At 42.3% G+C, this 25190-nt stretch overlaps 2 protein-coding genes across 2 annotated transcripts in view; both read left to right on the top strand.

The window, feature by feature from the left end:
- Nucleotides 1–25190, top strand: part of LOC127299362 (DNA-directed RNA polymerases II, IV and V subunit 6A-like) — a 41295-nt gene that overhangs the window by 11131 nt on the left and 4974 nt on the right. The window lies entirely within an intron of this gene.
- LOC127299363 (helicase and polymerase-containing protein TEBICHI) lies at nt 9337–25032 on the top strand. The gene is made up of 28 exons (XM_051329317.2): nt 9337–9446; nt 9528–9835; nt 9937–10105; nt 10153–10206; nt 10296–11168; nt 12107–12171; nt 12381–12486; nt 12576–12776; nt 14474–14674; nt 15305–15466; nt 15551–15790; nt 16143–16355; nt 16478–16828; nt 16901–17053; nt 18006–18197; nt 18369–18587; nt 18679–18793; nt 19148–20139; nt 20293–20490; nt 20565–20824; nt 22407–22596; nt 22678–22791; nt 22879–23231; nt 23725–23833; nt 23905–24045; nt 24128–24224; nt 24308–24445; nt 24636–25032. Exons 1-27 carry the CDS (start codon nt 9411–9413, stop codon nt 24376–24378), a joined length of 6183 nt encoding a protein of 2060 aa, XP_051185277.1. The 5' UTR covers nt 9337–9410; the 3' UTR covers nt 24379–24445; nt 24636–25032.

Raw genomic sequence — 25190 nt, 5'->3', positions numbered from 1 at the left:
TTCATATATAGGATGTCATTTTATGTGAATAAAATGATGCGGAAGGTTCTATGGAAGGTTCTAGAAGGTTCTAGAAAAGTCCGGAAGAAACCACCAAGGAAGGTGGAGTCCACATGGGACTCCACCTCCATGGCCGGCCAACCCTAGTGGGGGAGGAGTCCCAAGTGGACTCCCCCTTAGGGGGCCGGCCACCCCCCCCATGGAAGGTGGAATTCCCACCTCTAGTGGGAGGGAAAGTTTCCCACCATATGGAAGGTTTTGGTTTCGGGTCTTATTCGAAGACTTGGACACCAACACTTGGGATCCACCTATATAAACAAGGGCCAAGGGAGGGGGCCGGCCACCCCAAGACCACAAGCTGGCCGCCCCCCATAGAGTGGCCGGCCACCCCCTCCCAAACCCTAGCTTTGCTCCTCCACTTCATATTGCCCGCATAGCTTAGCGAAGCTCCGCCGGACTTCTACACCGCCACCGACACCACGCCGTCGTCTTTGTCGGATTCAAGAGGAGCTACTACTTCCGCTGCCCGGCTGAGCAGGGAGGTGGACGTCGTCTTCATCAACAACCGAACGTGTGACCGAGTACGGAGGTGCTGCCCGTTCGTGGCGCCGGAACCGATCGTGATCAAGATCTTCTACGCGCTTTTGCAAGCGGCAAGTGAACGTCTACCGCAGCAACAAGAGCCTCCTCTTGTAGGCTTTGGAATCTCTTCAAGGGTGAGTCTCGACAATCCCCTCGTTGCTACCGTCTTCTAGATTGCATCTTGGCTTGGATTGCGTGTTCGCCGTAGGAAAATTTTTGTTTTCTATGCTACGTTATCCTACAGTGGTATCAGAGCCGTGTCTATGCATAGATGGTTGCACGAGTAGAACACAATGGTTTGTGGGCGTTGATGCTCTTGTTATCTTTAGTTGAGTACTTTGCATCTTTGTGGCATAGTGGGATGAAGCGGCTCGGGCTAACTTTACATGACCGCGTTCATGAGATTTGCTCCACGCTTGACATGCAACTTGTATTGCATAAGTGGCTTTGCGGGTGTCTGTCTCTCCTACTATAGTGAAGATTCAATTTACTCTTCTATTGACAACACTAGTATCACCGTTATGGTTCATGTTCGTAGGTAGATTGGATCTTGCTCGAAAACCCTAAACCACGTAAAATATGCAAACCAAATTAGAGAACGTCTAACTTGTTTTTGCAGGGTTTGGTGATGTGATATGGCCATAATGTGATGATGAATATGTATGAGATGATCATTATTGTATTGTGGCAACCGGCAGGAGCCTTATGGTTGTCTTTAAATTTCATGTTGAGTAGTATTTCAAAGTAGTTGTAATAGTTGCTACATGGAGGACGATCATGAAGACGGCGCCATTGACCTTGGTGCTTCGCCGACGATGATGGAGATCATGCCTGTTGATGATGGAGATCATGTCCGTGCTTTGGAGATGAAGATCAAAGGCGCAAAGACAAAAGGGCCATATCATATCACATATGAACTGCATGTGATGTTAATCCTTTTATGCATCTTATTTTGCTTAGATCGCGACGGTAGCATTATAAGATGATCCCTCTCACTAAAATCTCAAGATAATAAAGTGTTCATCCTTAGTAGCACCGTTATCAAGTCTTATCGTTTCGAAGCATCTCGTGATGATCGGGTGTGATAGATTCGATAAGTACATATGACGGGTGCAAGACAGTTTGCACATGCGGATACTAAGGTGGCCTTGACGAGCCTAGCATGTAAAGACATGGTCTCGGAACACGTGATACCGAAAGGTAGAGCATGAATCATATGATTGATATGATGAACACTTTGAGTGTTCGCCATTGAAATTACATCTTGTCTCGTGATGATCGGGCATAGGTGTGATGGATTTGGTTCGTGTGATCACTAAGACAATGCGAGGGATATTGTTTTGAGTGGGAGTTCACCTAGATTTTTAATTATGTAGAATTAAAATTTGAACTCAATTTGTCATAAACTTAGTCTAAACTATTGCAAATATGTTGTAGATATGGCGTCCTCAATCAATTTTAACCAGTTCCTAGAGAAAGAAAAGCTTAAGAGCAACGGTAGCAACTTCACCGGCGGTTCCGTCATGTGAGGATCTTCCTCAATGGCGGAAATCTGCAATATGTGCTTGATGCACCGCTAGGTGACCCTCCTGCGAGAAACTGAAACCGATGAAGTAAAGAATGTTTACATGACTCGAAAAACTCGGTACTCTCAAGTTCGATGTGCCATCTTATGCGATGCGGAATCCGATCTTCAAAAACGTTTTGAGCACCACGATCCTCATGAGTTGATAAAAGAGTTGAAGACTATTTTTGAGACTCATGCGGCCGTGGAATGCTATGAAGCATCGAAACACTTTTTCACTGTATGATGGAAGAAGGCAGCTCCATCGGTGAGCACATGCTCGTTATGACCGGGCATGCGAAGAAACTTCGATGACTTGGGAATAGTGATTCCTAACGGCGGGGATTAATCGTGTCCTTCAATCAACGCCACCAAGTTACAAGAACTTTGTGATGAACTACAATATGCAGAACATGAACAAGGAGTTTCTGAACTCTTTGGCATGCTAAAAGCTGCTGAGATTGAGATCAAGAAAGAGCACCAAGTGTTGATGGTCAACAAGACCACCAGCTTCAAGAAACGGGGCAAGTCTAAAGGCAAGAACAAGAAGAGTGGCAAGAAAGCTGCCACGCCTCTGTGAAACCTAAGTCGGCCCTAAGCACGATCTTTGAGTGTTATTCGCAAGGAGAAGGGACAACTGGAAGCGTAATTGCTCCAAGTATTTGGCAGATCTGAAGAGCGGCCTTGTCAAGAAGAAGAAAGAAGGTATATACGATATACATGTTATAGATGTTTATCTCACTAGTTCTCGTTCTAGTACTGGGTATTTGATCTTGGTTCGGTTGCTCATATTTGTAACTCGAAACAGGAACTAAAGAATAAACGACAAGCTATTTGAAAGATGAAGTGACGATGCGCGTTGGAAACGGATCCAAGGTCAATGTGATCGCGGTCGGGACACTTCCTCTACATCTACCTTCGGGATTAGTTTTAAGCCTAAATAATTGTTATTATGTACCCGCGTTGAGCATGAACATTATATCAGGGATCTTGTTTAATGCAAGACGGTTATTCATTCAAGTCTGAGAATAATGGTTGTTCTATTTTTATGAATAATATCTTTTATGGTCGAGCACCACAAAAGAATGGCTTATTTTCGTTAGATCTCGATAGTAGTAATACGCATATACATAACATTGATGCTAAGCGAATTAAATTGAATGATAATTCTACTTATATGTGGCAACCTTGTCGTCTTGGTCATATTGGAGTGAAACGCATGAAGAAACTCCATCTTGATGGATTACTTGAATCACTTGACTTTGAGTCACTTGATAGATGCGAAGCATGTCTGATGGGAAAAATGACTAAGACTCCATTCTCGGGTATGATGGAGCGAGATCGACTTATTGGAAATCATACACACGGATGTATGTGGACCAATGAGTGTAGCATCGCGCGGTGGTTATCGTTATGTTCTAACCTTCACGAGATGATTTAAGTAGATATGGGTATATCTATTTAATGAAACATAAATCCGAAACTTTCGAGAAGTTTAAGGAATTCCAAAGTGAAGTAGAAAATCAACGTAACAAGAAGATTAAATTTCTACGATCTGATCGCGGAGGTGAATATCTGAGTTATGAGTTTAGCATGCATTTAAAGAAATGCGGAATACTTTCACAATTGACACCGCCGGGAACACCACAACGAAACGGTGTGTCCGAACGTCGTAATCGAACTCTCTTAGATATGGTTCGTTCTATGATGTCTCTTACTGATTTGCCGTTATCATTTTGGAGTTATGCATTAGAGACAGCCGCATTCACTTTAAATAGAGCACCATCAAAATCCGTTGAAACGACGCCGTATGAATTATGGTTTAATAAGAAACCTAAGCTGTCGTTCCTAAAAGTTTGGGGTTGCGAAGCCTATGTAAAAAAGTTACAACCGGACAAGCTAGAACCCAAAGCGGAGAAATGCGTCTTCATAGGATACCCTAAGGAAACTATAGGGTACACTTTCTATCACAGATCCGAAGGCAAGATATTTGTTGCTAAGAACGGAACCTTTCTTGAGAAAGAATTTCTCACTAAAGAAGTATTTGGAAGAAAAGTAGAACTCGATGAGATTGAAGAATCTCTACTCGTTGATCGAGTAGCGCGATCTGGGAAAATGTTCTGTACCACCTACACCGCAACGAGAGGAAGCTAATGATAATGATCATGAAACTTCAAATGAGACAGCTCTTTGAACCTCGCGAGATCGACAAGGGATCGTGCCACTCAGTTGGTATGATCCTTGTCTAAATGTCATGATTGTGGATAACAATGATGAGGACCTGCGACGTATGAAGAAGCGATGATGAGCCCAGATTCCAACAAATGGCAAGAAGCCATGAAATCCGAAATGGGATCCATGTATGATAACAAAGTATGGACTTTGGTAGACTTACCTGATAGCCGCAAGGCTGTCGAGAATAAATGGATCTTCAAGAGAAAAACAGATGCCGATGGTAATATTACTGTCTATAAAGCTCGACTTGTCGCAAAGGGTTTCCGACAAATTCAAGGTGTTGACTACGATGAGACTTTCTCACCTGTAGCGAAGCTAAAATCTGTGAGGATTTTGTTAGCAATAGCTGCATTTTTCGATTATGAGATTTGGCAGATGGATGTCAAAACGGCGTTCCTTAATGGAGACATTGAGGAAGAGTTGTATATGGTACAACCCAAAGGTTTTGTCGATCCTAAAAATGCTGACAAAGTATGCAAACTTCAGCGTTCAATCTATGGAATTTGAAGCAAGCATCGAGAAGTTGGAACCGACGTTTTGATAAGGTGATCAAAGACTTCGGGTTTATACGGTGTCATGGAGAGGCCTGTATTTACAAGAAAGTGAGTGGGAGCTCTGTAGCATTCCCGATATTATATGTAGATGACATATTATTGATTGGGAATGATATAGAACTATTAAACGATGTAAAGGGTTATTTGAATAATAGTTTTTCAATGAAAGACCTTGGTGAAGCATCATACATATTAGGCATCAAGATTTATAGAGATAGATCAAGACGTCTAATAGGGCTATCACAGAGTACATACCTGGACAAGATTCTAAAGAAGTTTAGAATGGACGAAAGTAAGAAAGGATTCTTACCTATGTTACCAGGCAAGGTCTTGAGTAAGACTCAAGGACCGGCTACGGCAGAAGAAAGAGAAAGGATGAGTCAAATCCCCTATGCCTCGGCAGTAGGCTCTGTCATGTATGCCATGCTATGTACAAGACCGGATATAGCACATGCTGTTAGTTTAACTAGCAGATATCAAAGTGATCCAGGAATGGAACACTGGACTGATCAAGAATATCTGAAGTACTTGAAAAGAACTAAGGATATGTTTCTTTGTTATGGAGGTGACCAAGAGCTCGTTGTAACAAGTTACACCGATGCAAGTTGGAACAACGATCCCGATGACTCTAAGTCACAATGCAGGTACGTGTTTATATTGAATGGTGCTGCGATAAGCTGGGCAAGCTCGAAGCAGTGCACGGTGGCGAAATCCTCAACAGAATCGGAGTACATAGCGGCTTCAGAGGCTTCATCAGAAGCGGTATGGATGAAGAGGTTCATTGTAGAGCTCGGTGTGGTTCCTAGTGCATTGGACCCATTTATCATCTACTGTGATAACATGGGTGCCATCGCCAATGCACAAGAGCCAAGGTCACACAAGAGGCTGAAGCATATCAAGCTGCGTTACCACTCGATTCGCGAGTACATCGAAGATGGAGAAGTAAAGATTTGCAAAGTACACACTGATCTGAATGTAGCAGATCCGTTGACTAAAGCTCTCCCTAGGGCAAAGCATGACCAACACCAGAATGCCATGGGTGTTAGGTATATTACAATGTAATCTAGATTATTGACTCTAGTGCAAGTGGGAGACTGTTGGAGATATGCCCAAGAGGCAATAATAAAAGTGGTTATTATATATCTTTATGTTTATGATAAATGTTTATATACCATGCTATAATTGTATTAACTGAAACATTGATACATGTGTGATATGTAAACAACAAAGAGTCCCTAGTAAGCCTCTTAACTAGCTTGTTGATTAATAGATGATTAGTTTCATAATCATGAACATTGGATGTTATTAATAACAAGGTTATATCATTGTATGAATGATGTAATGGACACACCCAATTAAGCGTAGCATAAGATCACGTCATTAAGTTATTTGCTATAAGCTTTCGATACATAGTTACCTAGTCCTTATGACCATGAGATCATATAAATCACTTATACCGGAAAGGTACTTTGATTACATCAAACGCCACTGCGTAAATGGGTGGTAATAAAGGTGGGATTAAGTATCCGGAAAGTATAAGTTGAGGCATATGGATCAATAGTGGGATTTGTCCATCCCGATGACGGATAGATATACTCTGGGCCCTCTCGGTGGAATGTCGTCTAATGTCTTGCAAGCATATGAATAAGTTCATAAGAGACCACATACCACGGTACGAGTAAAGAGTACTTGTCAGGAGACGAGGTTGAACAAGGTATAGTGTGATACCGATGATCAAACCTCGGACAAGTAAAATATCGCGTGACAAAGGGAATTGGTATCGTATGTGTATGGTTCATTCGATCACTAAAGTCATCGTTGAATATGTGGGAGCCATTATGGATCTCCAGATCCCGCTATTGGTTATTGGTCGGAGTGAGTACTCAACCATGTCCGCATAGTTCACGAACCGTAGGGTGACACACTTAAAGTTGGATGTTGAAATGGTAGTACTTGAATATGGAATGAAGTTGGAATATTTGTTCGGAGTCCCGGATGGGATCCCGGACATCACGAGGAGTTCCGGAATGGTCAGGAGAATAAGATTCATATATAGGATGTCATTTTATGTGAATAAAATGATGCGGAAGGTTCTATGGAAGGTTCTAGAAGGTTCTAGAAAAGTCCGGAAGAAACCACCAAGGAAGGTGGAGTCCACATGGGACTCCACCTCCATGGCCGGCCAACCCTAGTGGGGGAGGAGTCCCAAGTGGACTCCCCCTTAGGGGGCCGGCCACCCCCCCATGGAAGGTGGAATTCCCACCTCTAGTGGGAGGGAAAGTTTCCCACCATATGGAAGGTTTTGGTTTCGGGTCTTATTCGAAGACTTGGACACCAACACTTGGGATCCACCTATATAAACAAGGGCCAAGGGAGGGGGCCGGCCACCCCAAGACCACAAGCTGGCCGCCCCCCATAGAGTGGCCGGCCACCCCCTCCCAAACCCTAGCTTTGCTCCTCCACTTCATATTGCTCGCATAGCTTAGCGAAGCTCCGCCGGACTTCTACACCGCCACCGACACCACGCCGTCGTGCTGTCGGATTCAAGAGGAGCTACTACTTCCATTGCCCGGCCGGAACGGGGAGGTGGACGTCGTCTTCATCAACAACCGAACGTGTGACCGAGTACGGAGGTGCTGCCCGTTCGTGGCACCGGAACCGATCGTGATCAAGATCTTCTACGCGCTTTTGCAAGCGGCAAGTGAACGTCTACCGCAGCAACAAGAGCCTCCTCTTGTAGGCTTTGGAATCTCTTCAAGGGTGAGTCTCGACAATCCCCTCGTTGCTACCGTCTTCTAGATTGCATCTTGGCTTGGATTGCGTGTTCGCCGTAGGAAATTTTTTGTTTTCTATGCTACGTTATCCTACAGTGGGCATATGGATCGATATCGAAATTTTTGATGTACGGTCCTTGATCTGCAGCCTACAACACTCAGCACCAAGACGTAGGAGAACATTGCCCGGTCGTTCCCCGTCCCCTCTATCAGATCCAATGAAGCCTTGAGGAACTCAAGAACTGGAGATGTGGAGCAGTCATCAGTCAAAGCCAACGAAGAACGAACATGATATTTAACAACAAATCAGATTGAGAGGGATTAGGGGAGATAGGGAGACATACCACTAGTATCCATTAATTGTTGCAGCCGTGCGACGACATTGGAATTGGAAAGGCACGGGGTGGCACTATTCTATGGATTGGATGATTTGGGGAACCCGGGAGAAGACGAGTAGATGACACGAGTACAGAGACGAGAGCGATGAATGCGCTGGGTCAATTGATCGATTGGATTTTTTAGCAGTACTGATCTATTGTGTTCAACCATGAGTAGTAGCTTGGGCAATCTACTAAATTACTACCTGGACTAGGGCCCCTCCCTCCCGAGGGTCCAGGGCGGTCGCCCCGTTGCCCCTCCTTATGGGCCGACCCTGCTCCACACATAATGTATCTCTAAGAGCTGAATCTAAGAGCCTACATAGAACAAGGTACTCTAAACCTACCCTTGGACACGACACATGTAGTTTAATCATCGGCGTAACAATAATGAACATGAATAATAAATTGTCCCATAATTCTAAGAATTGATCTAGAGGAAATGCACAAGCCATGGGCTACTACATAGCTTGTGATACAATAATACCATATTTTATCTAAAATGTGACACATTTTAATCATTGGTCGATTAGATGAACAACTAGGTAGTGACAAAACAATGAACATCAATAAAGAACCGCCTCTACAGAAAAGCACACACAATCACACACATGGTGTCTAGAGCACCACTCCATATTTAGGTGGGGGTGGTGTGTGTATGTAGGTGTGTGTGGGTGGGGAGGAGACTCGACAACGATAAATTTACCTTGTATCAAAAACACTGTTTTTACGACAAATCTCAAATCTCCACCCTCCATTGGTGGGACCATCTTCTAGGATGCAAAATATAATACCGTATGAAACAATATTTGATTTGATATCATACATATTAGTAATTTATCTACACGTTTGATCAAAGAAAAAGCAAATTACCAGAAATAAGCCCCATATAAATATATATAGAGAGAGTATAGTTTGACCCAAAATCCCTTGTCGGGTTGGGTTGGGCTTGCATGTCGGGTCAGGTTCGGGCCTGATTTGGAGCCTGTTTGCATGTCGGGTCGGATTTGGGCCTGATTTGAGGCCTGAATGTCGGGTCTGGCCAGAATTCAAATTACCAAAAGTAAGACCAAGTGTCAATATATAGAGAGTATAGTTTGTGCCATTTTTGTTTGACATGAGTGTGTGCCAATTTTGATTTTCCCTGACCGTGGCCAGCTGCCCAAAATGATGTCGGGCCGCACCCTCGTTTGGGAAGGACGAATCTGCTAGCCGCCGCATAGTAGTTCGCTCCTCTGCAGGTCCTTCTCCCCAATTTCAAACCAAAACCGCCGCACACCGCCACCGCCCCTGCGCTGCGCTGCCGCCCCCATTCGCCGCAACAATGGCGTCGGGCTCCTCCCGAGGTCACGTCGACCAGGTAAAACCCTAACCCTAGTTCTTCCATCCACCGTCTCCTTCTCCACACCCCTAACCATCTACCGGATCCGTCCCTCCCCAGTTCTTCGCGGCCAAGAAGCGGCGGCCCTCGGCGCGCAAGGACGAGCCCTCGTCGACCCATGGAAGTCCCGGCGCCGCCAAGGGGTCCCTGGCGGGGTACCTTGTCCGGTCCCCTCCCGCCGCCGCCGCGGCGGCGGCCCCGGCCCGCTCTCCTGGGATCGGGGACGCGGGCGCCCGGAGGAGCCTTTCGGCGGCCATGGATGTCGACAATTCCGCGACGGCGATGAATGTCGACAATTCCGCGGCGGGCTGTGGGGACGACGCGGATATGAAGAGGTTCACGATGGAGTTCTTGTCCCATTACTGCAGGTGAGCTGTTCGTTCACGCGGAAGCTCTAATTTTGGGGCCTGCCAAGAATCGGTCTTGCGTGAAAAAGTTCTCAGGTTGTGATCTTCTCTTGTTGCCGCAGTGCTATCCCGCCTGCTATGCCTGATGCTGGCAAGGCCGAACCAGGCGATAAGCAGCACAAGAGGAGCGCAGGCCACTCGTTCTTGGTTCCTTGCGACGAGAGATCTGCCAAGAAGCAGTGTCTTCCCAATGTTCTCAAGGTAAGACTGAATGATTATCCTTCGATGAAGGTGGTGTTGCGGGAGCTGTATGTACTTAACAGTTTGATGCACCGCAGGATGTAGGCGATAACATGCCTGTCGCTAATCACGGTGGTTCAGAGTCTCTCCACGTACGGTGGATCTGAAATATCATCAAATTTCGATTAAAGCTCCTTGTTTTAATAGCCATTGGTGATTCCAAGACCTTCATTTTTTACAGGAATCAGGCCAAGGGGCAAAGGCCAGCGGCGAGGGGCTTGCGGCCGTGCAAAGATGTAGCTTTACCCCAAATACTGCGCAGAAAAAGGTTGGATTTTCTGGCGAGACCCCCAAATCTGCGTCCTCCCTCATATCACCAGGGGAGGACTTCTGGAATGCCGCGATGGAATTTGCTGATGGCGTCTCTGCTCTGGCTGATAAGGGCCCTAAAAGGCACTGTAATGTGGCTGAGGACAAGTCATCCTGTGCGCTTGCACTCGGTTCTAAGGCTCTTCCTAGATCAGGAAATGATGAATTAAACTGTGAAAGTACAGTAGGTAGCAATCCTATGAAGCAGATAGACAAGTTCTCAAATACGGTACATTTAGCGGCAGCAAATATACAGCATGAAAGCAACTCTCCTTTGCCTGTGAAGCATTTGAACTTCTTTCATGAGGATGAGATTCAAGTTTCAGGCTTGGAAGGTAAAGAAAAAGGTGTCCCTGTTCCTGGAAGTGTACAAGTGAACAAGGGTCAAGTGACGAAGAGTAGCTTTCATAGGACAGAAAACCTCATGGATTCTGTAGATGACATGAAGAGAGTAATTTCTGATCCAGACACCGATTCTCCGGTCATGATTCCTGGTGAAGGTCTGTTCAAGTCAAAAACTGCAGGGGGTGACCTCAATCAACTGACCCAGGGTGGTACTAAATCGATTGCTGCAAGCAAGCCTAACAGAGATTCCAAGAGCGTGTTTGCTTCTCAAAGAGTGGAATCTAGCACTCCTACTAGCTCTGTTCCTCCAAAGGACCACTCCAAGCTCTCCAGTTGGCTCCCTCCTGAGCTTTGTGCTATATACATGAAAAAGGGCATTCCGGGGCTATATCCATGGCAGGTCAGTTTCTACTTTTTTCTTCTTCTTTCAAATGTCACATACATTCTCCATTAAAGGTCAACATAAAACTGCAGCCGCTGTCAAGCAATATTTTCCACACTAACCAATCATGTCAACTCTGCACCTAGTTTACTAAGATTGTGTGACTATACTGTTAGTTTAATCATCTTTGTAAAAATTATCTAAGGAATTTATGTTGTAACTCATAACTTATGTTCTTCGTGTCACATGCAAACCACCTATTTCCTAAACATCCTGTATACTGAGTGGTACACATGCCATGAGCTACTTCTCTACTCTATGCAAATGATTCATATGTAGAAACAACAATTTACTACCATGGTACCATCACAATTTTGTATTATCATGTTATTTTACAATGTTCGAAACTGACATTGCTGTTTTAGTATTTCCACTTTGTGGGATTCACACTTCTCTTTGTTTATCAGGTGCATAGTACGTATATGTCATAGTTATGCATGCCCTTCTTTTACTTTTGTATGTGTGGTTGTGCACTCAACTATATATTTCAGTGGGTTGATATATTAGGGTTATTTTGTGCCAAAACCAATTGTTATCCACTGATGGGGAACAAATGATTCTTTTAAAACTACTTATCTAATCAAAAGATGTACTTTTCTTATGAAGTATACTTTACCATCATAAGCAATTAATGACCTCCTTATATAGTGGCTTTAGATCTGAAGATAAAACTGTTTAAACAGATATCTAAATGATAGATCCAAAAAGAAATATCTAATATGCAAACTGTCATAATCCCTAAGTAATGTTATTGTTGCGATTGCTGACTTCATTTTTATTGTGTTTGGTTGGGTTAATGTACACAAGATACTGTTGCTCACTGATTATAGTTGCATACTTTTTATTTTACTGTATTTACTTTTCTTTTATTAATTTACGTTCCATGTCTATTGCAGGTGGAATGTTTACTTGTGGATGGTGTCTTGGAGAAACGCAATCTTGTATATTGTGCATCAACGAGGTACTTGGATGTTTAGTTGCTTTCTTTCTGTTGATTAATCGCAGTGCCCAATGATTGAACCTTATTTTGTTGCTTTTCTGTAGATGTTTGATTCCATTATTCTAAATATGTACTTCCCATGATCCATGAATAATGTTAAGCCAGAACAGTTCCTATTCCATTTAATTTTTATATCTCCTTATGTGCATTCTGCTGTTCTTATGTTGCAGCGCTGGTAAAAGTTTTGTTGCTGAAGTTCTGATGTTGAGACGGATATTATCCAGTCAAAAGATAGCAATTTTGGTCCTTCCCTATGTTTCATTATGCGCTGAAAAGGTAAACATCTGTACTGGGCTTGGCGATATTTGTGCTGATTACTTGTGTTGGACTCTTATGATTAATTGACTATTCAACTTTTTTTGCAGGCTGAACATCTCGAGCAACTTCTTGCGCCACTGGGTAGGCATGTCCGTAGCTATTATGGAAATCAGGGGGGAGGGTCACTTCCTAAAGATACGTCAGTTGCTGTATGTACCATAGAGAAGGCTAATTCTTTGGTAAACAAATTGTTGGAGGATGGTCGCCTTTCTGAACTTGGTATAATTGTAATAGATGAGCTTCATATGGTAAGTTTTATCTAACCCAGTATGCTTCTTAAGATCTGTTCTTTTGGTTCACCTTTTGTTCTTTGTGTTTGCTCACATGACAAAGTTACATCCAATATTCCTGGGATTCAACTTATACATCAAAACTGATTTAGAATTGTATGCTTAGAGGTTATAAAAATACACTAGCACCATTAAAAATAGGCATGCTATCATATCTAACTAATTCTGCAATTAAATAGTAAGATAAGGGTGTGGATTATGCTCTATTTCCTGTCCCTTTTCAGCTGTAGGAACTAGGAAGTGAGCCTGAATGTAGTGTACAATGCCGCCACGCAGATTCAAGTACCCGTGGACTTGAATTTGGTCTCTTATGTCATCTCTGTTAATGAAACATGTTCCTCCTACATGGTTCTTCATTATTTTTTCTGCTATACTAGTGTCAATCATACATTATTTGTACAATCAAAACTTCTACTTGGTTGACATGACCGATAATTCTTTCTGTAAATATGCCCTAGTTTTTCTCTCCCTTCACAAGTTGGTAGTAAAAGAGACATCTCTTTCCATGTCATTGCATAAGTACCTGATGTTTGTTGTGCCACTAGAAAGAGGCACTTATTTTCTATGCCACTGAAGAGGCCACAATCCATTTTTCAGCTACTGCTGTGAGCATCTGTTAGTTTGCATGGTTGAATCTTGTCAGATTTTCGAGAATGACAGAACACCCCCTCTTTTGACCTGTTTGGTTTCTTAGTTCCAGTTTATCTTCCATATTCCTTCACTCTGCCAACCCACTCAAGTTAAAGCATGGGAAGGAGGCAGATCTATCTCTCCTACCTTCTAGATCTGTCATTCTCCACATCACATCCCTCTCATGTCTTTGTCTTCGAAATTCTGTCTCAATCTCCCCCGTTAAGGTAAGTGCCACATACACGTCAATCTTCTCCTCTGCTTGCCACTTCTAATTTTGATAGCCGCCCCCTCTGAAGGACTTCCGGTGGCTGCAGAGTTGTTGCCTCACCTGCCTTCTGTTGCTCTCTCTCCATCATTCTCTCACTGGTCACACACCATCAGCTGGTAGGAGCTCTCACACTCCTTGTTCCAGTGCAGCAGCTTCAGCTTAGGGTGTCATGCCGTCGTGTCCTCCTTCTCTGATGGCAGGTCAGTGACTCCTCGGGACAAATATCCTGCTGGGGCCTTGTTCACAGGGTCTGCGGGTTCCTCCAAATGCTGTCTCGGTAGCTGGCTCCTTAATTTGCCAGCTTGGGCCAATAAGAGGGGCAGCGCTATAGGTGTGCCTTTCCTTGGTGGAGGGGGAGGTGAACACCATGCGGTGGAGTGTGGACATGGAGTGCAAGTAGCCAAGTACATGCTTTGTGGCCAAGGGCGGTTCATTGCCGTCAACTCATGCCCGGACATGGGTCGCAAGTACATGTTTCGTGGCTAAGGTTGTTTCGATGCATCATGCACAGGGAGGAGGATGAGGTGCTGTGCATGGCTGCACCTCAGTAATAATCTTAAAATATAACTGCCTTTAAAGCAGCCATTATAATGTAATGAGCAATTGATCATATTTATCTATTGCATCCAGACCCCTCTTGTTATGTGAAGTAGTTCTATCCTCTTTTCTCCTTTGGCTTTCTCATTGTTGAAGAACATGTAAAGTTCCCCCGTTTACGCATGTAAAGTTTCTCTAATATACAACCGTGTTATAGGTTGGTGATCAGCACAGAGGGTACCTTTTGGAGCTGATGCTGACAAAGCTTCGGTATGCCGCTGGTGAAGGAAATTCAGAGTCATCTAGTGGAGAAACTTCAGGTTCTAGCAGTGGGAAGACGGGTGCCACTCATGGATTGCAGATTATTGGTATGAGTGCTACTATGCCCAACGTTGGAGCCGTAGCTGATTGGCTTCAAGTGAGAACTCTATTATTGCTTTCATACATACCTACTTTTTAGTCAATGTTGTTATCTACCTTAAACAGACATGCAGTGTAATAATCCAGAGATGTTCAATCCAACAATTGGATTTCATTCACCATATTACTAGAGGAATTCACTCGTATGATTCATTGCGCTATAAAGGGCTCGGTGCTAGGTAGATGGGAGCTAGCGCCTAGGCGGCGGCCCAGCAGACAGTGGATATGCAGTGCACATTGCAGCAAAAACATAATAAAAGAACAGAAATTCTACAAATAAAGTTGAGGCATACATTATTTTAATCAGTAGTGAGCTTAAATTTATTCAGCGTCAACTATGTTATGGTCTGTTACCTTGGAACAACGAGTGGTGTTAGTAGTGATATTCATATCTGGTGAAGCCTAGCCTGTGATCAGCTTCACTCTAACTTGCTGAACTATGGCATTTGGTCGCTGTTGTTTATTTACTATAATCTAGTTCCCAGAATCCAAAACCCAATTTGTGATGATCTACACAAAATTAAACGAAAATTTTGTTGCGAGGTCATAGAAAGTTAGTGTCTGTACGAAGTGGTATTATACTTCATTGCAAACTTCTCGATATTTGATGTCTCTTGTGCAACACCAGGCCGCACTCTATCAAACTTCCTTTCGACCTGTCCCACTGGAGGAATTTATCAAAGTTGGTAATCAAATATTTGATAAGGACATGAATATTGTTCGCGTTCTTCCAAAAGTAGCTGATCTTGGTGGTAAGGATCCAGACCATATTGTTGCATTGTGTAATGAGGTAAATTCAGTAGGCACTCTCTAGTAATTCTCAGTTTCCTACTATAGGTTGTAAGATCATAACTGACTTGTTTCACCCCTTCAGGTTGTGTTGGAGGGCCATTCTGTTCTTTTGTTTTGCTCTAGCAGAAAAGGCTGTGAATCAACTGCAAGACATATTGCAAAGTACCTGAAAGTAGCTTCTGGTTGCTCCAAAGAAGTTGGCTCAGAGTTTCGAGATGCTGCATCTGCAGTTGAAGCCTTGAAGAGGTGTCCTGCTGGGTTAGATCCTGTATTGGAAGAAACCATTCCATTTGGTGTTGCATACCACCATGCTGGTCTGACGGTACTTATTTTTACATTAACATTTTATTTCCGTCATATACCACCATGCTGGTCTCATGGTACTTATTTTTACATTAATATTTTATCGCCATCATATAATTTATGGTGAATAGAAAGTTTAGTTTGATATTGTATTTACTGTTCACTGCTGTGGACATTTGCATGCCAGTTCTTACTGCTGTTGAGAACATTGCCCTTTTGACTTCATGCAACTTTTCTCTTTTAGTTTTCAGTGCAAATGCAAATACATATTTTGTTATGATCATGATGAGGATGCACCACCAGATAATAGAGTTCATAATCTATGTCTCCTTCTGTCTTTAGTAACTATTACAGCCTGGCTCTTTTGTCAGGTTGAGGAGAGAGACATTGTGGAAACATGCTACCGTAAAGGTCTTGTCCGAGTTTTGACTGCCACATCAACTTTAGCTGCTGGAGTAAACTTACCTGCCAGACGAGTTATATTCAGGCAACCAAGGATAGGTCGTGATTTCATCGATGGGACTCGCTATAGACAGATGGCTGGCCGCGCTGGTCGAACTGGAATAGACACAAAAGGAGAGAGTGTAAGCTATAGAACTTACATTGGCATTTTAAGTTTGTAACTACTCATTTATGTACTAGGATTTTTTTTTTGATTTGTGGACACCTTACAAGGTTAGTTCTGATACATACGTTTGAAATACAGATACTTGTATGTAGGCCTGAAGAGGTAAAGAGGATAACAGGTATTGTTAAAAGTGATTGCCCTGCCTTACAGTCATGCCTCTCGGAAGACAAAAATGGAATGACTCATGCAATCATGGAGGTTGTTGCTGGTGGGATCGTGCAAACTGCAAGTGATATCCATCGATATGTGAGGTGTACGTTGCTTAACTCTACCAAACCTTTTGACGATGTTGTTAAGTCTGCTCAAGACTCTCTTCGTTGGTTATGCCATAAAAGGTTTGTTGAGTGGAATAATGAAACCAAAATATACTCCGCCACTCCACTTGGGCGAGCATCTTTTGGCAGTTCTCTTAATCCTGAGGAATCACTGGTAGGTACCTTTTCATTGTTATATTTTCTTTATTTCTCATTAAATGTTACTAATCATTCTTTCTGACTACAGGTTGTGCTTGATGATCTTTCAAGGGCAAGAGAAGGTTTTGTTCTAGCATCTGATTTGCATTTAGTCTACTTGGTAACCCCGATAAATGTAGATGTTGAACCTGATTGGGAATTATATTATGAGAGGTTCATGCAACTGTCTACTCTTGAGCAGGTACACACATATGTTCTGTTGCTACGAAATTTGTTATCTGACGTTTGGTTTGATCTTCTGTACTATTTTCGAATAATACTTGTTTTCGTTGGACAGATGCCAAGATAAGTTTTCTATGTTTACCACTAACTGAAATGTTGAATGCTTACACACTACTTCTGAAGTAATACAACTATTCCATTCATGTGGCACAACAATCTCCATACAGATGTTCAGAACATTTGACTTAGGCCATAAAATAATCAGAAAAGTTACAAATGGCAAAACTATATATTTTTTTAATTATATTGCATATTGACAAACCCCAAGGTGGACATCGTTGAGAGATTGACCTGCCATCACTCTCGATCCAGTATTTACAGGAGTAAAAAACTGATTACTGCGACTCTACTAGGAAAACTTAACAACCTTCGCTTTGAATTAGCATTGATACTAATCTAAAAGAAAAATCTTAGTGAAATAATGTTCAATTTGTGGCCTTGAGGATTTGGATAATCCCATTCATGCCACTTTAGGACATTATTAGAACCTCTATCATCTAGTGAGAAGAGAGAAATATAGGTGAAAGTTACCCCTCAAAGATATTGCTCCAGTTAGGTCAGTATATTAACCGAATCTGATAGATCAGATTGCCTTTTGGTCTTTTTTCTGCATTATAAGTGCTCTCTTGTTAAGTTAAGGCTGTTGGACTAGCAGGCAGTTAAGCTTGCTGCACATTAGCCATTAGCCATCTAATGGCAGCTTTATCACAAATTTGCTATCATTTCCCAATACTCGTGTTATCAGTTATGGTATCTTGGCAGCAGCATTGAATAACAACTTCATCATAACAACGACGACTGGGGCATACTTTGTATAATCAAACATTTGCACACTTAGCAATTTATTTTACATAGTGCTTTTCTATGTTAATTTCTGGATTGTTGATTTTTGTTGGTAATTATAAATGCAGTCAGTTGGCAATAGGGTTGGAGTAATAGAACCTTTCTTGATGCACATGGCTCATGGGGGAGCAATGCCTATTCATGGAAGGCCTAAGAGAAATACCAGTGGAGGTTCTGGTGGAAATGCTCTTATTAATGATCAGTCGCTTAGAGTATCAAAGCGCTTTTATGTGGCGTTGATGATATCCAGGCTTGCTCAGGTATAATTCAACTTCTAGTTGATTATTTATCAGTTAGCTTACTATTCCTGAATTTATATATTGTACTTGTCACGTGATATAGTTTTAATGTTTCAGAGTCCTTTTGCATTTACATATACAGTGTGATTAATATCTGAAGTTTTAATGCATTTGAAGTTCTGAACTTTTCAGGAGGTTCCTGTCACTGATGTTTGTGAATCATTTAAAGTTGCCAGAGGTACTATTCAAGGCTTGCAGGAAAATGCTGGCAGGTTTGCTTCAATGGTTTCTGCCTTTTGTCAGAGACTTGGTTGGCAGGATTTAGAAGGCCTTGTTGCCAAGTTTCAGAACCGCGTCTCCTTTGGAGTTAGGGCAGAGATCGCAGAACTTACATCAATTCCATTCGTCAAGGTTTGTTGTGTCACTATGCAAATATGACTTATCCAAGTGTTGCCACTTCCCACTGCCTATTCTTACCTTATTGTATGCAACATGGATGTAGGGCTCACGTGCAAGGGCTCTTTATAACTCTGGTTTGCGTACCCCTGTTACCATTGCTGAAGCATCTGTTCCTGAAATAGCAAAAGCTATTTTCGAATCTACTTGGTCTGGTCAAGGTCGGTGCTCCATCTATACTTGAGCTTTTGCCTTACTTTTGGTCTACCTTTTCATGTTACTTACTGAGTCTTATGTAAACAGTAGTACTGTCAAGTGGTGGTGTGCTTAGTAGCAGAGTAGCAGTTGTAATGGAATTGACAAATTACTGTGGAACATAGGACCTTTTGCTATTTCCTGCATATAGTTCAAAACTTCAAATGTACTTCCATAGTAGCATTCACCTCGTTCATCTTCTTTTGTTTTTCATCATTTGTTACGTAGTGTATTTTGATCAGTTCAGGGTGAAGTTACTATATCCATCATTTTTCTATATTTTGTGCATTTTCCTTATGACATGTTGTTCTGTTGACTAGATGATCATGGTTTACGAAGAATGCAATTTGGTATAGCCAAGAAAATAAAAAATGGAGCTCGCAGAATTGTTCTTGAGGAGGCAGAAGCAGCCAGAGTAGCAGCATTCTCAGCTTTCAAATCACTTGGGGTAGAAGTTCCTCAGTTTACCACACCTCTCCTTCCAGCTAGTGAGGACTCTCCACCTCGAGATGTCATGGTGTCTCCTGTTGGAGATCATGCTAAGTGCCACGAGTCAGCTTTAGGGACACATATTGGTGATGAAAGGGACATGTGCTCTAATTATGTTGCTCAAAGAGCGTCTACAGAGATTGTAAGGGAGGATATGCACCCTGTTTTCTCCATTCAAGTAAAAGAAAGCGAGGGAATAGCAAACAGTGTCAACATTGCTACTATGCAAGAAGAAGCATCACCTTTGTCGACAACAATTATTAGTCAGTCGCTCAGCAGAAATGTGGCCGACAAAGGTCCTGTCAATGCATGCAACTTCCCTGGAGGGTTCAATAGTTTCCTTGATCAATGGTCATCTGTTAATGATTTTTCTTTTGATCTTCATTTTGTTAGAAGATCAACTAAACGATCTTTGACCATTTTTGAAATTCTTGGGTTGGCTGTTTGTTGGGAAAATTCACCTGTCTACTACTGCAATTTCCCGAAAGACCTAACCCCAACTGGTATCAATGAGTCCGTTGAAATGTGGGAAGAATTTAAGAGAAGATGGAGTAGAATAATTGGCATCATGCAGCAAAAGAGCGTCAGGAAAATGACTTGGAATTTGAAAATCCAGATTCAGGCACTTAAATCTCCCTGTGTTTCTTGTCAACGGCTTGCTAGGCTTCGCCTCGACCATAAAACATTGAACAACATTGATGTCGTTGACAGCACATATGTGTTACTACCACCAATCTCTGTCTATAATGGATTAGACATATGCTTGGTGGCGTGGATTCTCTGGCCAGATGAGGAGAGCAAAACAGCGCCAAACCTTGAGAAGGTATAATATTTATGTTGTGATCCGCAATTCCTTTTATAATGCATCATTTTTCCAAAATGTTTAAAACTGATTTCTTCGAACTGTTTCTTATTTTTTAATGTCAGCTATTTCAAATGTTTTTCTGCGATTTAACTTATTTCTTCTGATAAATAGTTGGTGAAGAGGCGGCTACATAGTGAGGCCGCAGCAGCAGTAAATCGGGATGGCAGATGGAGAAATCAGATGCACAAAGCAGCTCATAATGGTTGCTGTAGGCGTGCTGCGCAGACAAGAGCACTCGGTTCTGTTTTGAGGAAGTTACTTGTTTCTGAAAAGCTCAATGATTTGGTTGAAACCATCGAGGGTCCATTGGTATATTCTGTACCTTTCCATAATGAAAATTATTACAGAATGCTTTAATAGTACTAATACATTTATTTGGACAGGTAAATGTTCTTGCTGATATGGAACTCTGGGGAATTGGTGCTGACATGGATGCATGTCTCAGAGGGAGGCATATTATAATAAAAAAGCTGAAGGAGCTAGAGAAAGAAGCATACAAATTAGTGGGCAAGAGCTTCTCGCTGAATGCAAATGCTGACATCGCTGACATTCTTTTTACACACTTAAAACTGCCAGTCCCAAAAGGTTGCGAGAAAGGGAAGTTGCATCCTAGCACTGACAAGCAGTGTCTGGACAATCTGAGGTAATTTTTTTTTCCTCATTGTTTGGGAGGTGAACACTTTTCATGCTTAGTAACCATTATTCTGAAGTGGATTTGTAAATCATTCAGGCTAAAACACTAGTCACAGTCTTAGAGGAATTTATATCTACAACTTACACTATATTTAGTTTAAAAATGCATGAGTTACTGATTTTTAGGGAGCATACCAAACTCTCTCAAATCAGTGCACAAGAGCATCTCTAGCCCTTCCCCTAAACCTTAACTCCCTACATCACCTCACTAAACTAAACTCCCTGTACCACTTCCCTGAACTTAACTCCCAATAATTTGATGGGCCTTGCGTCCGTGACCTTGCTCATCCCCTGGATGATCTAGAAGCATCGCAACAGCTGCGTCTTCGAGAAAGCCCAACCATCGACTACCACCTTTTGCGTTTTCTCAAAAAATTGATGGGTCTGGGTCTCTGGAAGGCTTGCACCTAGTCCTTCCCCTAAACTTAACACCCAATAAAGTATTCGTCGGTATTTATCTCACCCTTTTTCATACATAAACTACATTTTCCCAACATATTAATCCAAATCTTGATACTTCTAATGCACACGGCAACATTTCTAATTCATTATTTTCATATTTAAAAATTCTAACACAACATGGAGTCCAAATCAATAACATAGAACATCAAAGTGCATAAATGTAACAAATTATGAATTTAAGCAACGTACAATATCAATCAAAAGCCACCACCACCACTACCACGAGGCTCGCGTCGCCACTTCTCACCTCTTTTGAGCACTGTGTAACAATGCATCACAGTCAAGGGCTTGTTCCAATTTCTCTTCTTTTGCTTCTATAGCTCTTGGATGTAGATGTACTCTCCATTTTTCACTTGGCCAACACAATCTGAACACCAGTTGCAAGTTGCAACAGTCTTGAATTAACACTCCAACATTGGGATAGAACCTCGAGTTAGGTTGGACGGAACCAGGACATAGCTTGTATAGTATTCCAAAATCCTCTTCCAAAAGGAACCTTCATTAGTTGGATGAAACCTTGACGCCCCGACGCTCATCCAAGCACAGCACAAAGTTTCATCTTCCACTCCTTGAGCTTGTAGTCCGACGTCTTTGTTTTCTGCGATGTGACTCGATCTCTTCCACTTTGGGACTTGAAATGCAAAAATCCACCAACAAAGAAATATCAACACTAGACATTTGGAATACATCACAAAGAAATTGAGAAAGAAGAAAAGAAGAGACAAAAAATTACTTGACGAACATTTGCCCAAACACCTCAGAAGCGGGATCTGCCTCATCGGCCTCGCTGGCCACGATAGGCATCACCAAGGCTGTGGGGTGGTTTGTACCACCAGAGGTGCCAGAGTGGGCGATGGAGGGGGTGATGGTGATGCAGACATCTCCTGAGCTGCCGCGCCATCCGTCGGCCTGGGCGGGCCATGGACGGCACTTCCGCATTCCGCAAAGTAGACAAGAGTAGCTGTAGCTGAACCTGCCTGTTATACCAGTATATTTGTTGTGGTAGGAGGTCAGTATATGTGAACACCTTATTCAGTTCCTGTTTTAATATTATGTGTCATTTTTTTCAGGGATCTGCACCCAATTGTCCCAATTATTAAGGAACATAGAACATTGGCCAAACTGCTGAATGGCACATTGGGGTCTATCTGTTCACGGGCTCAGTTGTGCAGTCAATCCCAAAGGTACATCATACATGGAAATTGGCTGCAAACATCAACTGCTACTGGCCGTCTATCAATGGAAGAGCCAAATCTCCAGGTTATGTAGCTTGTATGTTTTGTTTGGTTTGATTTTCTAATATATTACCAGTGACTGAACTGTCTGAATCATCATTTGTAGTGTGTTGAGCATGTGGTGGATTTCACAACAAGAAAGAATGATGAAGATTTCACAAGCACGTCAATGGTTGATCATCATGAAATCAATGCCCGTGATTTTTTTGTTCCGACTCAAGTATTGCTCACTCAACGATTGTTTGCTTGTTGAATACTCCTAAAACAGCTATAATGATAATTTCATGGCCTCTCTTTCTTTTAACAGGATAACTGGTTGTTGGTAACAGCCGATTACTCACAGATTGAGCTGCGTTTTATGGCACATTTTTCTAAGGATCCTGTATTGATCGAGCTTCTAAGTAAACCAGATGTTGATGTGTTCACTATGATTGCTTCAAGATGGATTGGCAAAGAAGAGTCCTTAATCTCTTCTAAGGACCGAGAAAGCACAAAAAGATTTATTTATGGCATCCTCTATGGAATGGGTGCCAACTCCCTTGCAGAGCAACTTGAATGCAGGCCAGAGGAAGCTGCACAGAAAATTCAAAGTTTTAAGAGATTCTTTCCTGGCGTTTCTTCATGGCTACAAGAAGCTGTAGCATCATGTCGTCAAAAAGGGTGAGTTTGGTTTTCTATAGTGTTTCTGCTCGTCATATCTGATCCATGTTCACTTTGTTGATGTTAGTTCAGAATTGTTCATTAGGTCAACGAAAATAATGGCACTCCAAACATCTTTATTAAGCATTCACATGTATCTCCTGATTGCTTTTCCAACATTAGCATACACCTTCTTTGGCAACTTTCAAGGACCTAGTTATCTCTTTTCGTTTTGAATTCTCAGAACTTCTCAGTTATTTGAAGCTTGGAGTAGATTCTAGACGCGTTTTTGAGCATTTTGAAGGAGGGACCAACTGTTTTAGGCAAAAAGCAGTGGTACTGGCCACTGCTTTTCTGACCCGTTGGTCTATCCAAAATCAATGACACATGTGCTTTCTCAAAATATATCTGCATTCACATGCATCACCTTATTATGGAATATGGGTTTACACTCCACTTTCTTTTAGTACCTGTGCATCCAAGTTTACTGAGGTAAATTATAATATTCTTCCAGATATGTGGAGACCTTGATGGGACGGAGACGTTTTCTTTCAAAAATTACCGCTGGAAATAGCAAAGAAAAAGCAAAAGCACAAAGACAAGCAGTTAACTCTATTTGCCAGGTTAGCACACTATTATGTGCAATCTTATTTTAGTTGCTATGTTCATTGTATTAATGCGCTATTATATGCAGGGTTCTGCTGCTGATATTATCAAGGTGGCCATGCTTAAGCTTCATTCTGTAATTACCAATGGGAGTAGCGCAGTTGATTCCATGGATGGGCTTATGCAGAAGTTTTCAGGAATCAGAGGGCACTGTCACCTTCTTTTGCAGGTATGGCCATCACCCATTTTGGTGGATTCCTGTATTTATATTTTCAGTATAGATAGGTTTAAATTGTGTTTGCATTTTGTAGGTGCATGATGAACTTGTGATTGAAGTTGACCCTTCTATGGTAGCAGAGGCTGGAAAGCTGCTACAGATATGCATGGAAAATGCAGCTTCACTCTTGGGTATCATTTTTGGCCGAACTGTATGTTATTGGTTGATTTGCATTTGAAAGCTGACGACTGATTGTTGTTTGTTTTTGTTCCAGTACCTTTACGTACCAAAATAAAGGTTGGAAAAACTTGGGGTTCTCTTGAGCCTTTCCAGCCAGAGCCTTGATGCTATGATAGATGCCACTTCCAATTACCCATGAATCATATTTTTCATCATACATTAGGACTAACCGGTAAGTTCTGCTTTCTCTAAAGCAATGGTTGATCTACCGTTAATGCTACTACGGCTATGAACATGCTTCGCATAAAAACACATGGCTTACTGCATGCTTTATCTATTTGGTTTGATGAAATTATTCGTCTTTTATCTACTTTGGATGTCTCTGAAACTTGAATTGATCATGCTTTCTGGTTCTCTGTCAGATGGGCTGGTGGTTGCCTAGTGCCTTTTTGTGCAGTATCAAATCATGGCAAGGGATGCTGTGATGCCCTATGAAGGTGATTATCCTGCCATTGATCATTCAGAGATTCTCGGTGGCAAGAGCATGCGCAGTCCTTCCAACTTCGAGGATATCCACTGAGCAAGCTTTCATATATTCTATGAATGCATTGCCTGAAGTGTATGGCTTCTTGCTTGCTGAGAAATCGGAGAGAGCGGACTCGTGGCGACAAGAAAGAGCTTCCCATCTTGAGAAACCTCCATCATTAGGGATGAGGCCGCCCACTGAAACCTAGTTTGGGGCTCCATTCCCTTTGATCCCGTCTGAGCTGCATTTTGTGCACCCTTGGCCTTGGCACCCTTGTGTTGCTGTACATAAAAGTAAATCTGTACATATTGTACAACTGAATTGCTGGAAGGGGCAGAAAAATAGTTTTGACGCATACGTATTGCCCCTGGAGGTAATCACTGTGTAGATAATTGTAATTGCTGTGGTGTTGTGTTCATTGAAGGCTATAAAAGGTGCTTTTATAACACAA

Source organism: Lolium perenne, chromosome 5, assembly GCF_019359855.2.
Source record: "Lolium perenne isolate Kyuss_39 chromosome 5, Kyuss_2.0, whole genome shotgun sequence".
NCBI lineage: Eukaryota > Viridiplantae > Streptophyta > Magnoliopsida > Poales > Poaceae > Lolium > Lolium perenne.
Note: the sequence above shows the minus strand (reverse complement) of the source record. Positions and strands in the feature narration are given on the sequence as shown.